A 14,660-nucleotide genomic window follows, 5' to 3' on the forward strand; every position below is an offset into this window, starting at 1 on the left:
GGAGGTCACAAGAAGAGAGCTCCATTTTGCTAAATAAGTCAGACTGACTCCTGGGCCCTGTGATTTTGAAAGACGGGTCACAGTCACCCCCGACCAGACACTTCTTTAGGGTTCCTCCGTTCAGACCTTCCGGGGTCACGGTGAAGGGTCTGCATCGGAGCCCCCAGAATGTCTGCCCCCGGTAAGTTGCATTGCGCCCTCTGTGCAGAACTGGCTGCCCTGTGCCGGCCAGATGTTAGAAGGGGCTGCTTGAATCAGAGGGAGAGTGTGAGCCCTCACGTCACGTGGACGTTCGGGGACCTAAAAGGAAATAGGTGGGACAGTATATTGAATGTGCCTGAGATGTTTTATGGCTCTGGGTTTTTCACGGCCAAACAGCCTCCTGGGCCAGGCGTAAACATCCTTGAATTTTCTCAAGATGCCCCCAACTTTCTTGCTCTGGAGTGTCCAGGAAGAGGTGGCCAGAGACATTTGGGGTATGAAGAGATGGTGAGAAAAGGAAGAACCAGCCCAATGCCCATCAACAGGTGAATGGGGTCCATGCACACAGTGGAATATTATGCAGCCATGAAAAGGAGTGAAGCTCTGACACAGGCTACCACGTGGATGGACCTTGAACACACGATGCTCAGTGAGAGAAGCAGGCACAGGAGGACACACAGTGTGTGATTCCGTTGATAGGAAACGTCCAGAACAGGCCAATCCAGAGACATAAAGTAGGTTTGTGGTGCCAGGGGCTGGGAGGGGGCAGTGACTGCTCACGAGGACGGGGTTTCCTTTTGGGGGGATGGAAATGTTTTAGAACCAGATAGAGGTGCTGCTTACACGACATTGTGAATGTGCTAAATGCCCCTGAATTGTTACTTTGAAACGGTTAATTTCCCACTATGGAAATGTCACCTCAACTTTTTAAAAGGAAGAGAGAAGCTATATAGATACATACACACACACACATATATATATATATACATATACATATATATATATGTAACTTATGTGAGACTAATTTCATGCTATAGAATCAGCACTGCAAGACAGAACAGGATAAAACACCATATCCATGCAACTCAGAGGTACTTGGACATTTTCATCCATGCAACTCAGTGGTATTTGATAATTTTTTAAATTGAAGTATGGTTGATTTACAATGTGTTAGTTTCTGGTGTACAGCAAAATGATTCAGTTATACATACATATATCTATACTTTTTCAGATCCTTTTCCATTATGGTTTATTACGGGAGACTGCATATAGTTCCCTGTGCTATACATTAGCATAAATTGATAATTTTTATTTAAGAAACTCAGAGGTATTTGGACATTTTTATCTATACAACTCAGAGGTCTTTGGATGTTTTTATTTATGCGGCTCGGTGGTATTTGATCATTTTTATTTATGCAACTTAGAGGTATCTGGTCATTTTTATCCATGCAACTCAGTGGTATTTGATCACTTTTATTTATGCAACTTAGACGTATCTGGTCATTTTTATCCATGCAACTCGGTGGTATTTGATCATTTTTATTTATGCAACTCAGAGGTCTTTGGTCACCTTTATCGACGCAACTCAGTGGTATTTGGTCACTTTTTCCAATGAAGAAGACTGTGTACATCTTTGCTTAGAAACGAAATGATCCAATTTATAACAAGGGGCATAAACATATTACCTCGCACACAGGACTCCCCTGAACACACTCACGTGTGACCTCAGAGGGGGTTCTTTGCCACGTGGGTTGTTTGCCGTCCACCTCAAGGCCACGACTTGCTGCCTTCCTCCGGGAAGGCTGATCTGGCACCTCCCTGCTCCAGTTCAGAGTAACTGCCACCACGTGCTGCAGGTGACATGAGATTATGCTGAAACCCCGTGAATCGTGAGGCCCCGGCAGGGCTGCACAATTCACAGGGAACCCACACCAGCTCTCCCAAGGTTCGCTCTGCTGGGGAAAACGGTGATTCCCCCCAAAACTCAGGCTTTATCTAGACAAAGACCAGTATTCCCCCAAGCGGCGTGTGTCTGCTGCAACTCCAGCCATACGCTGATCTGAAAACTCTCTTGTTTCCCTTTAGAATTTATGTCAGCAGAGACCATCAACCAGAAAAAAAAAAAAAAAAAAATAGAATTGATTTTTCATTCATACACGCGAGCGAGCATGGGCTCCCGGCTCTTAAAGACGATAATTACGTTGTTTTCAAACATCCCCCATCACGCCAGCTCCATTAGGATCCAAATTGCTTTCCCACAATTTGAAAGGAAAATATTTCTCTGCGGAGATGACGGCAGACATTACATTTTCCACGGCCGTGATGTCCACTCCGTGCAGAGAGCTGTTAGGCCCACTTCCAAGCTGACGGATAACCATGATGGGATTTCACTCATCCTGACCTGGTGATAAATAAGCGGTCCAGAGGCAGCGATGTACTGGGTTGATGATGCTTGTTATGCGCTGCTTCAAATGGTGATGGTGTGGACGCCTGACTGCCTCGTGATTGCCGGCTTGGTAAACATCCAAGTTTTCGTCCTCAGTGTTCTGTTAAAGCGGTTAAGAGGTCTAACTCCTTAATAGCCGCGAAGGAAAAGAAAAGCAGCCGGGGGGCGGGTGGGGTGACGGGGAAGACTATTCCTTTGGACACATAAATGCTCTTGGGCCGCTGGCTAATTGCACTGGTCCAAAATGTCCTCGAGGAAAGCCAGGTCAGAGTTTTGTTTTTCTTACCTCATCTGCGTTGCTTTTTTTTTTTTTTTTTTTTTCTCCCTCAGCATCATAACAGGACCATCAAGCATCTCTCTAAGGCTTCAGGATTCTGTTTACGAGATAGACGCTGGTTTGGGAACCAAGGGGCCTTTGGCCATGTCCCGTGCTGCCACTCAGAAGCTAATATTAAAAAGATCATGTTGGCCACTGACACCAATCCCTTCCCAGAAAGAACTGTTCCTGGAATGTAAAGAAAAACATCACTGCAGAAAAAATACCACTAACTGTGGTGTCTTAGCAATTCCCTGCTCCTCCAATGGGTGGGGGGGAAAAAAAGGTATAATTCACCGTATTTCCAAATAACATTAAATTGCAGTCAAAATATTTAGTGCTCCAGTCTATTTGGTCCAAAGAAGCCAACTGGTTGAAAAGAGTTTGTGGAATAAAGAGAAAAATACGACATAGCAACGATTAGACAAGACCCATCCCAAATTTTATCAGCCTTCTTAAAACCAAAGAGTCATCAGTAAAAATTTTCAATGTGATCCAGGTTCGATTTCAATGATGCATGTCACTGGGGTCAGGTAAGAAAGGTTTTTGTTTGGGTTTTTTTTTGGCCACAGGAGGTTCAATCTGCCCTTTAACACCAAGATGGTTCGAGGCACTTATAGATTCATCAGCCCTATTTTCAGATTAAGATTCCATAAGGGGGTAACCATGCATTTTCCCATCTTCAGCCCCAGGTGAGTTCTGCAGTTCATCACGGCATCCATCTGACGTCCCTGGATGCAGGTGACATCGTAGACATCCCAGAGGTTGACTTTCTGGGTTTGAGATCTCAGCTGGACGCCCAGATGTGGTGTCTTATTCCTCTTGCCTGTTTCTCCAAAACTCACTGCAAACTTTAAAATGCATAAACCTTTAAGCAATGGTATTTTGAGCACCCGTTTCCCCATGAGAAGGGACCTGACATCCACAGCAGATGTGTGAAAATGGGCTCCCGTGATTTTGTTGGCCAGAAGCACACAGACCTGGCAGAGAGAAGCAGTGACATCAGGTGATGCTTGGGGTTTAGCAAAAAAAAAAAAAAGTATTCAACAATTTTTTTCAAATATTTTGGTCTTGGCAAAGCCTACTTTTTAAAATGTGTTTTCCTTCATTTTTAGACCCATGAGTATTTTGAGGGAAATGTAATTCATCTGACAGAAGCATTTTTTTTTTTTAGCTCACCACAGACAAAGTGAGAATTTCAGATTGTTTAGGCACCACTTTCACTGGTACTTAGAAACCATGGAACCGCTGGGGGAAATCTGGTCATTTCCCAAACTGAAATATCGTGCAAGGTATGAATAAGAAGAAGAAGATGAAGAATGCAGTGACTTACCCAGAAGCAACAGATTCAGAAAGGAAATTCAACAAGGGAACCAGAAGTAGCTCCCGCTATAGGATAACTTTATTCTTCGTTTGCAACCAGACTATATCTAGAACACATCCTGGGCACGGCAGGGAGAAAAGAAATAGAATAAAACACAAACTCTGTGTCCTCTCGTAAGTAGCATGGTTCATAAAGACAGAGAAAGAATTGGAGAGCAGTGAAAACGCAGCAGACACAGCTACAGGAGAGACTCAGTTCCGCAAACTCACCGGCCATGTGGCCACAAGTGCCTGCATCTTGTGGTTGCTATGTCTTTCCGTGAGCAGTTACTGGGCTCCAGCGAAGAGCCAGGGCTGGACAGATGTACCAGGAGGAGATCTGGATAAAAGTGCGCTCATTTCAGAAAGCAGAACTGGGTGTGTACTCCTCCACCACCTTTTTATTTTGTCTATTTATAGAGAAATAAAAGCCCCAAAGGTAAGGAGTTCATTAGAGGAAAGCAGAACAGAATCTCTGCCAGGGAGGAGTCCCTAGTCCATGGTGAAGGAGCCCTCAGTCCATCCAGAGAGGAGGGGAGAAATCTTTAATCCATGGCAGAAGAGCCCTCTGTCCAGTCATTGTAAGCCAATTCTGCAGAACCTAGAAATGAACCATGGCTCAAGTCACTGGGACCTCTGTCCTCCTTGGACCTCAGCGAGCTGTGCACACAACATGGGGTAGCTGAGCTGGGTCCCAGGGGCCACCCACTTATCCCCAAGAGGGACAGAGGCAGGGATGGGGTGGAGGGTGTGAATATCCCAATGAACAGATACTCAGGCATTCCTGAAGCATCACAGAAAATTTAGCCAATAGGGATAACACCGCCTTAAAGGACTTTTCCACAGGGAACATCTGATTAATTACCAGGGACAAATCTTTCCTGCTTAACAAAGCTGCAAAACATCCTAATGTATTCCTCTTTATGATCCTAAGGATCTGCTTTAGAATATTGGCTAACAGAGTCAACTTTGCTGTTTCTGTAACGATGGAATCCTCTTATGTGATGGTTAATTTTATATGTCTACTTGGCTGCGCCTTGGTGCCCAGAAGTGTGGTCAAACATTACTGTGGATGTGTGTGTGAGGGTGTTTCAGGATGAGATTCACATTTAAATTGGTGGACTTTGAGTAACACAGATTGCTCTCCATAATGTGGGTGGGCCTTGTCTAATCAGTTGACGGCATTACTGGAACAAAAACATTGATATCCTAGAGCAAGAGAGAATTCTGCACAGACGGCCTTCAGACGTCAGCTACAACATAGGCTCTTCCCTGGGTCTCCAGCCTGAGGGACTACCCCAGAGATTTTGGACTTCCAGCCCTCACAATCATGTGAGTCACTTCTTTATAATAATCTCTTTCCATCTCTCTAGGCTATAGATACAGACAGATAAACAGCAGATAGATAGATGAGAGACAGATAAAAGATAGATAGATAGATACATAGATACATAGAGAGATAGATACATAGACACATAGATGACAGATAGACAGACAGATAGATACATAGGCAAGTTCTGTTGGCTCTGTTTCCCAGGAGTACCCTGGCTAATTCAACCTGTCTTCCCTTTTTCTCCCACCGTGTATTTTCTGGCAATGTGACTCCTGTGCAGCATTGTAGGTGGCAATGAGACAATAGCTAGAAATGTACAAATAAGTGTTATGCCGTAATTATCATCAATAGAAAGGCTTGGTAGAAGAAAATATTGACATCATCAGCTGGCCCAAGGAAATGTGAATTGGATGTATCCTTGTCACCCACTTCAACCATCGGGAAACTCCAAGACAGGAAAATACAATAAATAATCTGAATTCTTTTTCCAGGTGAGTTCTATTTAGACGTTTCACCATGTTTTAATTCCATAAAATTGCCTACTTGTGTGAAAGAGGAATACTTGGATATCTACCTGGAAATTTCAGAGCATGTTTGGAAACACAGGGACGTATGTTATAGCCCACAAAAGGGCTGGATCCCAAGGACCCCCTCAGCCACGGTCCTTGCCATAAAAACAAAGAATTGAATAATCTGTAGGAAAGGCGTGTTTGATTTAATTTCCTGATCTCTGCAACACGGCCTCCCTGTACTTGGCGAGGGTGGCGGGCAAGGCTCCCAGCCCAAGTGCCCGTGAATATTCCATTAGAAATCAATTAACCCACGTCTGCTCAGAAACACTCCAATCATCTGAGGTTATACACCGTGCCTGATGCATTTATAACCCCCGTGTAAGTAGTCCCCGGAGACCCCCTAATGTGTAAACAGCATAAAAAATGATCCTTTATTCCTGCGAGCTTCACCTGCCACCTTAATTGAATAAATGGGGCTGTGCTCCGGGAACACTTCTGCACACACGCATCATGGTGACTCACCACCACACGTGGACACACGCCCACCTCCCCGCTCTCCCCTCGCTGAAGAGATAGTCCAGGACGATTCTCTTTTATTAAATGCACATTCTGCTCCAAATACTTCAGGTCCACACTTTTTTCCTCTCCCCATCCCAGCCTGCAGAAGGAATACAAATTAATGTTTAAGGCAACCATGTCCTATGTCCTACGTATTCAATCGTATAGAAAGGACACGTCCAATTGTGAGGACCATGCCCCAGATGTAAGCTGGTTTTACCTTAAACAAAACCCTACCTGCCGATCAGGGAACCACCTCTCATGACCCAGTTTTGCCAATCTGTGGGACGTGGCCCAGGCTTGCCCTGTTAGAAAGAAAAGGAATGACAAGTGTTTTGGAAAATGCCCCCAAAGCTGCACAAATCAACGTCAGGCACAGTCCCCAAATCTCCCTTAAAATGAGCTCCATGTCTCCGCAATGGCCCTGGGGCTCTGCCCCGCCCAGAGCCTGCCTGCCCTCGACACCACCCCCCTACGCTGTCTCAACACCAGTGTGCTTTCCTAGGCATACCCCACCCCACCACTACCCCCGACCACTGGTCACTTTCCCTGTTTGATGCCCTTAAGAATTCTCAACAGTGCCTGGGTTGTCTCATGGATGCACTAGGTTCCACTTTTGTTATCTTTCTCCGTCTCCTGGAATGCATGCTTTTCCCCCCCTGGTAATTTTTAACTGTGATAAAACAACACAACATACAATTTACCACCTTCGCCTTTTTTAAGTGCACAGTTTAGTGGCATTAAGTCCATTCACATGCCACCATCCCCACCATCTTTCTCCAGAACTTTATCATTGTCAGACTGAAACTCTGTGCCCATTGCATCTTAAATCTCCATCCCCCTCCCCGACCCCTTAGCACCACCCTCCTACTTCTGGTGAATTCAGGAATCACCTGAATGATGAGTGGTGAGTGGAATTCTACAGGAGTTATCCTTTCCTGTCTGGCTTATTCCACTGAGCATCATGTCCTCGGGGTTCATCCACATTGTAGCAGGTGTCAGAATGTCCTTCCTTTTCATGGCTGAGTCATATCCCACTGTTTAGATATATCCCATCCTGTTTATCTAATCATTCATCGATGGACTTGCTTCCACATTTTAGCTACCGTGACCAGTGCTGTTGCAAACGTGTGTGTCCTGGAAACGATGATACTCGAGTCCCTGAATCTGACTGACATGTGCCTGGGCTGCAGTGGGTCCCCTAAACGTACGTGCCGACTAAATTCCAGAGATCTTCCCTTTTATTATTTATTGGAAGCCACTCAATAACTGTACTTGGCAGAATGATTATCCCTCTTTCAGAGATGGAGAAAGTGAGACGTGGCATGGTAATTTGCCCATGCTCTCATAGCTGGGAAGTGGCACATTTGGGGTTCACGCCGAGAGCTGACCATTTTGGAGCTGGAGGTATGATGCCATGTGGACCATCGAGGCAGCTCCAGTTCAGACACTGCCGTGGGTCCCGAAAGCTCCAGGAACCAGTTAACCACTGTCAAATATCGAGTCCTCCCTCGGGCCGTGGTTCCAATTCATGACAGAAGGCAGGTAGAGCTACTTGGGGTTAAACACACAAGAGGTCGAAGAGACAGTAGCCATGGATGATGTAGTTCCCCAGAGTTTAAAAGACAAAGGGTCCCTGGTAAAGACATGAGCAGCTTGCTGACCTGCGGGGTCTGGAGCTGATGGAGGGCATGAGAGATGGGGCTGAATTTTCCCAGGAATCCCTAAAGGACGGAGCCTATAGGAACCAGAAGGTGGGTGTGACCAGCTGAATAATAACCCCCAAATGCTCACATTCTAATCCTGTAACCTGTGAATGTGACCTTATATGGCAAAGTCTTTGCAGATGTGATTAAACATCTCAAGATGTTTAATACATTACCCTGGATTATCCAGATGGACCCTAAATCCAATGACAGAGTCCTTCTAAGAGACGGAAGAGGAGAGACACAGACACAGAGGAGAAGCCACATGAAGACAGAGACAGAGACGGGAGGGACGCGACCACAAGCCCAGGGACGCCTGGAGCCCCCAGAAGCTGGAAGAGGCAGGAAGGACCCTCCCTGGAGCCTCTGGAGGGAGCTCAGCCCTGGGGCACATTGACCTCAGACGTCTGGTCCCCAGGACTAAGTGAGAATGAATATGCAGTGTTTTAAGCCCCTGGTTTGTGGTCATATATCACAGCAGCTCCAGGAAAATAACACTGAATGATTTTGAAGTCTCCTCTCCAGCTGAAACTTCACATCAATGCATTTACGTGTCTTTCTCACTTTGTGTTTGTCCACTGAGGCTGCCAATAACAACATGCCACAGACAGGGTGGCTTAAACAACACCCTTATTTCCCACAGTCCTGGAGGCTGGGAGTCTGAGATCACAGCGTGGGCACATTAGTTCCTGGTGATGTTCTTTTCTCTTCCTGGCTTGCAGGCGGCCACCCTCTCTATGTGTCCTCACACGATGAAGAGAGAGCTCTGATCTCTTCCTCTTCTTATAAGGATGCTGATTCCATCATGGGGTCCCCACCCTCATGACCTCATCAAAACCCAACCACCTCCCAAAGGCTCTACCTCCTAACATCATCCCACTGAGGGTCACGGCTTCTACATATGAAGGACACACATTCCATTCACAGCATCACATGTGCGTTGGACTCTTTTGATGGGAAAATATGAATGTAACCAATTTAACAGGCTCTGGAGGTGGTTTTTACTGGAGAATCCTTGAGATGTATATGTCCCTTCCAGTGTCCCCAGGGTGCACTGCAGGAGGCTGTACACAGAGCTCTCTGATGTGGGCATCGTGGGTACCAAGCATAGCTTTTTAGGGTGATACCTTAATTGTCACTCATAGCCTGCCACCTCCATGAAGATGATGACTATGAATCCCAGTCTCCCACCAGGACACCAAGCCCATCAGGCACAAGTTACCTGAACTTAGGTACACGGTCACAGGGAAAGAAGCAATTGCCAGAGGACAGGCATGACCAGTGCAAACATAAACCCACACGGGTCTGGTCTTACAGCCTCAGGGCTCTACCCTGAGAGGTCACCTACATGATGACAATCCTGGCGGCTCCCACCCCCTTCAAATAAGAAGAATAATGTTAAATTATGATCAACATACTATTCTGTGTCCTTAATTCTCTGGCACTCTCTTTATCTCAATATTACTGAAATCAAAACGTCTTTCAAAAAGAAATGGACATGTGATCCATGGTGGATTGTTTTTTCAAATAAGTCCTTTCCTTTCAAATCACTAGTTTATTTTATAGCTCATGTCATCATTAGATTGAGAAAATATGGTGCGTGTTCCAAGGAATGAAGGTGAATATTTTAAAACATTCTTCGCATTTATGGATTGAATATGTGTATCCTCCCAAAATTTATATGTTGAAACCCCATCCTCCAAGGTGATGGTGTCAGGAGGTGGGGCCTTTGGGAGGTGACGAGGTCATGAGGGTGGAGCCCCCATGGATGGGTTTACTGTCCTTATAAAAGAGACCCCAGAGAGCTCCCTCACCCCTCCCACCAGGTGAGGACACAGAGAGAAGACGTCCATCTATGAACCAGGAAGAGTCCTCACCAGACACTAAATCTGCCCTTGGCAGGACCTTGCACATCCAGCCTCCAGCACCATGAGAAATAAATATCTGTGGTTTAAGCCCCCCAGTCTCTGGTATTTTTGTGATAGCAGCCCAAACAAATTAAGACGTTCACCAAAAGGATTTTCTGCTTAACATTTACGTAACTGGGAAAAAAAAAAAATCACACCAACTAATTGCATACAAATGAGCATTCTGTTTAAACAAAGTGTTTCCCACTCACCAATTCCTGCTGACTTCTGTAAACACTTCTCCCTAATGCTATATCGTGTCTACTTAAAGCCAATTTAAATTAATTTCATTTCTTAAATTTCCTAGAGAGCTGACAGCAGGGTTTGGAAAAGCATGAGGAAAAGCATGAGTTGAAGCGGGAAGTGAGATTAGAAATCTTTGGCATATGACAAACTTGATCAAGTTCTCGGGGTCCACTCAGAAGGGACACAGCAGAGAACATGTTTAACTTTGATTTTTCACTTGCCTTAGCCAAGGAAAAAAATGTTAAAAGAGGGGAAAAGAGATGCTATGAATAACTATTACACACACACACACACACACACACACACACACACGCACACACACACACATATGCATCGCATGAACACAGAACACCTACAATTGCCAGACAGAACAGCTGGAAGATAGATGTGCAATTTTGGTAAGGTTGTGTTATTAATACAATTGCTTATTTTAGAACCAGCTGTCTGAGGACCGTCGGAAAACTTATTAAAAGTGGATTTTTCCATGAGTCTATATATATTTTTAAAGCACACCCCGTGAAGAAACTGCCATGTTGTTCTGAGCTGTAGGTAAGCAAGTCATTTGTTTAAAGGAAATTTCTGGTTCCACTAGAGAGTTCTAGGTTAGAGGTTTCTGCTGAGGCTTTTATGTGCTAGCTCTCATAAAAAGTCCTTCCAGTCTGGGCAGTTTTCTCACCGTTGCCATCTCTCTGTTTCTAATTGTGAGTTTCTCTGGGAATAAATACCACTTAGAGCTCAGCGCCGCCAACCCAATCTCCTCCTTATTGGGCATTTAGAATAGCTCCTCAGTTTGATCTGTCCTTGAAATACTCCACTTTTGTCTTGGGCAAGAAGCGGAAACAAAGACTTCATGAAATTAAATACTGAATAAAACTGCTAGAGGCGACGTGGAGGTCGGCGAGTTGGCGACCCAGGTCGGCGCTGGGGTGGATCCTTCCTCATCTTCCTCCGCAGCAGGTTTGGGCTCGGTTGACCCGCAGCTGCAGCATTTCATCGAGGTAGAGACTCAGAAGCAGCGCTTCCAGCAGCTGGTGCACCAGATGACGGAACTTCGTTGGGGAAAGTGCGTGGACAAGCCTGGGCCAAAGTTGGACAGTCGGGCTGAGGGCTGTTTTGTGAACTGCATTGAGCGCTTCATTGATACAAGCCAATTCATCTTGAATCGACTGGAACAGACCCAGAAATCCAAGCCAGTCTTCTCAGGAAGCCTTTCTGACTGACCTCAGCATTACCTCTTTGGAAAAGGGAGGTAGTTCAAGAAATGAAGAACAGTTGATGGGACGGTTGAAGAAAAGGCTATGGGGGGGATCGGCTCCCACCTTTGTCACTCTTGGGACATCCTGTCATCTGAGAATGAACAAAGACCGATTTTTGTGTGTGTGTGGGTTTGAGGGTCAAATGTGTTTGGGGTTGTGTTTTTTAACACTAATCTTGGGAAAACAATTGACAGACGAATGGAAAACTCTACTAGATGTGTATTACTGTATGTAGGACGATGTTTTTCTTAGTCCCAGTAACTGCTTCCTATAATTTTAGTAGTGGAACTGCTCTATAATTTGGTAGTAGGACCACATAGGTGATAATCTGTTATTTGTGTGGATTCCTTTCAGATTTCTGGAGAGATCGATATACATCTTTTTGTCTCTCAAAAGGGCAGCAGCGGGGGAAAGAGTAATTTGGTACTTGACTGTAGGCCTCCTTATCTAGTGTTTGATTATCAGTACTGGAAAAAAAAATGTATGGAGTATTCATACAGTACATTTCACCTTTCTAGATTATCTCCCTCCTTTATACTGTGATTCACTTAAATATCTATATAAAGTAGATATATCTATTTGTATATATATATACACATATATAGTATATATAAAGTATCTATATACAGACTATCTATACAGTCTCGAGCTAGTACAGGTAGCCTGAGAGTCTAGAGGCCTTTAGTTAAAGGAATCTAGCCAGCGAACATAATTCTCATACTAAACTGCCACAAGGAAGAAGTTACCTTACCCTGTATATCAGGGCCCCCAAAATTTAAAGATGTGCCTAAATGAAAAAATAAGTTATAAAGATTTAGGCCAGTCAAAAACTAACAGCAGTTTCAGATAGAGGTGCATGCCTAATGTAAATCAGTATAGTTTCCGTTTACTGTGTTCTTTTAATCACTGAAATAAAAGCTTCTACAAGACAAAACAAACAAACAAACATGCTAGAGGCACTGAAAGAGGGCGGAGGTAAAGCAAGCATCCCCCTGAAAAACATGCAGCCCCTGCCTCCTTCGTCCATGTCCATCTGTCTGGTTCCTTGTCCTTGATCCAAGATAATTGTTCAAAACAGGAAGCTCAACCAGAAAGACTGAGCTGGTCCTGTGAGCATTTCCAGGAGGACACGGACCCACCGTCTCTTGGGAGAGGGGTCTGAACGAGCCTGCGATGGGGCAGAGTCACCCCAGGGGTCAGGATGGATACTCCCGCATTCTCTTCTTGAGAGTTAGCAGGTGACACACAGACTGCCATCTCACATATATAATTTGGTTTATTTTCCCCAAATGCATGCTCTTCACACTGGGCCCTTCTCGGGTCCCTCCAGAGGGTCTCTTTACATAGTTCTCCACTGTTCATCCCCTTTAGAATCAGCTCCCAGGTCTCCCGTGCAGGTGGTCCGGCACAGAGCTCTCTCCCCTCCCCTCATCCCGCATCACACCATCCTGCTGGCCCCAGTCCCAGCTCCCCTTCCTGGGCCCCATGGACACCCCCAGAAGACGTGACTGATGGGCAACCCAAGTGGTTTCCCCAGACCAACCTCAATTCCAGCGTCCCCGCGGGTCACTCGCGGGGGCTCAGCTTAGCTATCACATCCTGTTTCAGAAAACGCACGCTGTCCCTGCACAACTTTCCCTTCTCCTCCCTCTGACGTGTGTATGCATGTCAGCCTGACCGCTGCAGATTCCGTGAGAGCGGGGACCACTCCCGATTCCCCAGGCACCCAGCACGGACTCGGGCTGCTCAAGCCGGGTGTTGGGGACCTTCCCCAGGGCTGCTTGGGCTCCTCACTCGGGGGTCCTTCCTGCTGCACCTTGTCACCAGACTCACTGGGAACCCTGCAAGGACTGGGGACCCGGAGGAAGCAGCTGCCCACGAGGCCAGAGAGAAAGGGGCATATTGTGCATCCGACTCATGACACCTGCAGTGTCAAGCCCGTCAGCTTCTGTGATTTCACTTCCAGGAGAAAGGGAAGGGAGGGAGAAGATAGACGGACGGATAGGTAGATAGATAGATAGCAGATAAATAGGTAGATACATAGATAAATGATAGAATAGATAGATAGATAGGTAGATGAATAAATGGATGGATGGATAGATAGATGGTAGATATAATGGATGGGTAGATTATAGAATAGATAGACATAGATAGATAGATAGATAGCAGATAAATAGGTAGATACATAGATAAATGATAGAATAGATAGATAGATAGGTAGATGAATAAATGGATGGATGGATAGTTAGATAGATGGTAGATATAATGGATGGGTAGATAGATTATAGAATAGATAGACATAGATAGATAAGTAGATACAGAGAGAGAAGGGAGAGAAAGAAAAGAAAGGAAGAAAGGAAAAGAAAGAAAGAAAGAAAGGGAAGAAAGAAAGAAGGAAACTCATCCAGTGCAGAGAGGGGATGCTTCTGGGGTCAGGGGCCGTTGAGGCATCAATTTATCACAGCCTCCGGGGACAAGATGGATTTTGTAAATGCCTTATGGAAATTAGTCCTTGGCCCTCAAGACATAAATCTTGATATTGAAATGATTTACCCCGACTCTACTACTATTAGTGCTCTGTAAATTAGGGCCATAAATGCCATTTGCCTTGCCATTAGCAGAAGAGAGTCCAGCCGGCTCCCCTCGGCACGCACAGACACCCTCGGCCCTCCTTCCCTTCCCTCTGTCTTCCTGCTCCCCACGTCCTTCGTCCTGCCAGCCAACCCCTCCACCCACACGGGTACCACCACACTGACCGCGCCAACCCAGCATGTGTGCCCGGTAAGAGGCTGCCTTACAGTCTCCTTGAGACCTCCATTCCTGAGATCTAGGGGAAAAAAATTCATTATTTATGAGTGCAGAGAAACCTCTACCGTTGCTGTTCAATTTGAAACACGTGTTCTGTAGAATCTCCAGCCTTTTGCTGAATATCATTAGTCAAAGCGGAGGGTTCACTACAAATAAAGGCTGCTGGCCAGTGTCTTGGATCTGGCGGGATTTACATCTCGAGAATAAAGGAAGGCGTGTGCCTGGTGT

At 45.5% G+C, this 14,660-nt stretch overlaps 1 protein-coding gene across 1 annotated transcript; it reads left to right on the forward strand.

Annotated features, from left to right (window-relative positions):
• Nucleotides 1-2,414: 2,414 nt before the first annotated feature.
• Nucleotides 2,415-11,588, forward strand: LOC133082938 (mitochondrial import inner membrane translocase subunit Tim8 A-like). Its single transcript, XM_061179621.1, has 2 exons — nucleotides 2,415-2,498; nucleotides 11,283-11,588. Exons 1-2 carry the CDS (start codon nucleotides 2,415-2,417, stop codon nucleotides 11,586-11,588), a joined length of 390 nt encoding a protein of 129 aa, XP_061035604.1.
• The last annotated feature ends 3,072 nt before the right edge of the window (nucleotides 11,589-14,660 follow it).

The sequence above is a fragment of the Eubalaena glacialis genome, chromosome Y (genome assembly GCF_028564815.1).
Source record: "Eubalaena glacialis isolate mEubGla1 chromosome Y, mEubGla1.1.hap2.+ XY, whole genome shotgun sequence".
NCBI classification, from domain to species: domain Eukaryota; kingdom Metazoa; phylum Chordata; class Mammalia; order Artiodactyla; family Balaenidae; genus Eubalaena; species Eubalaena glacialis.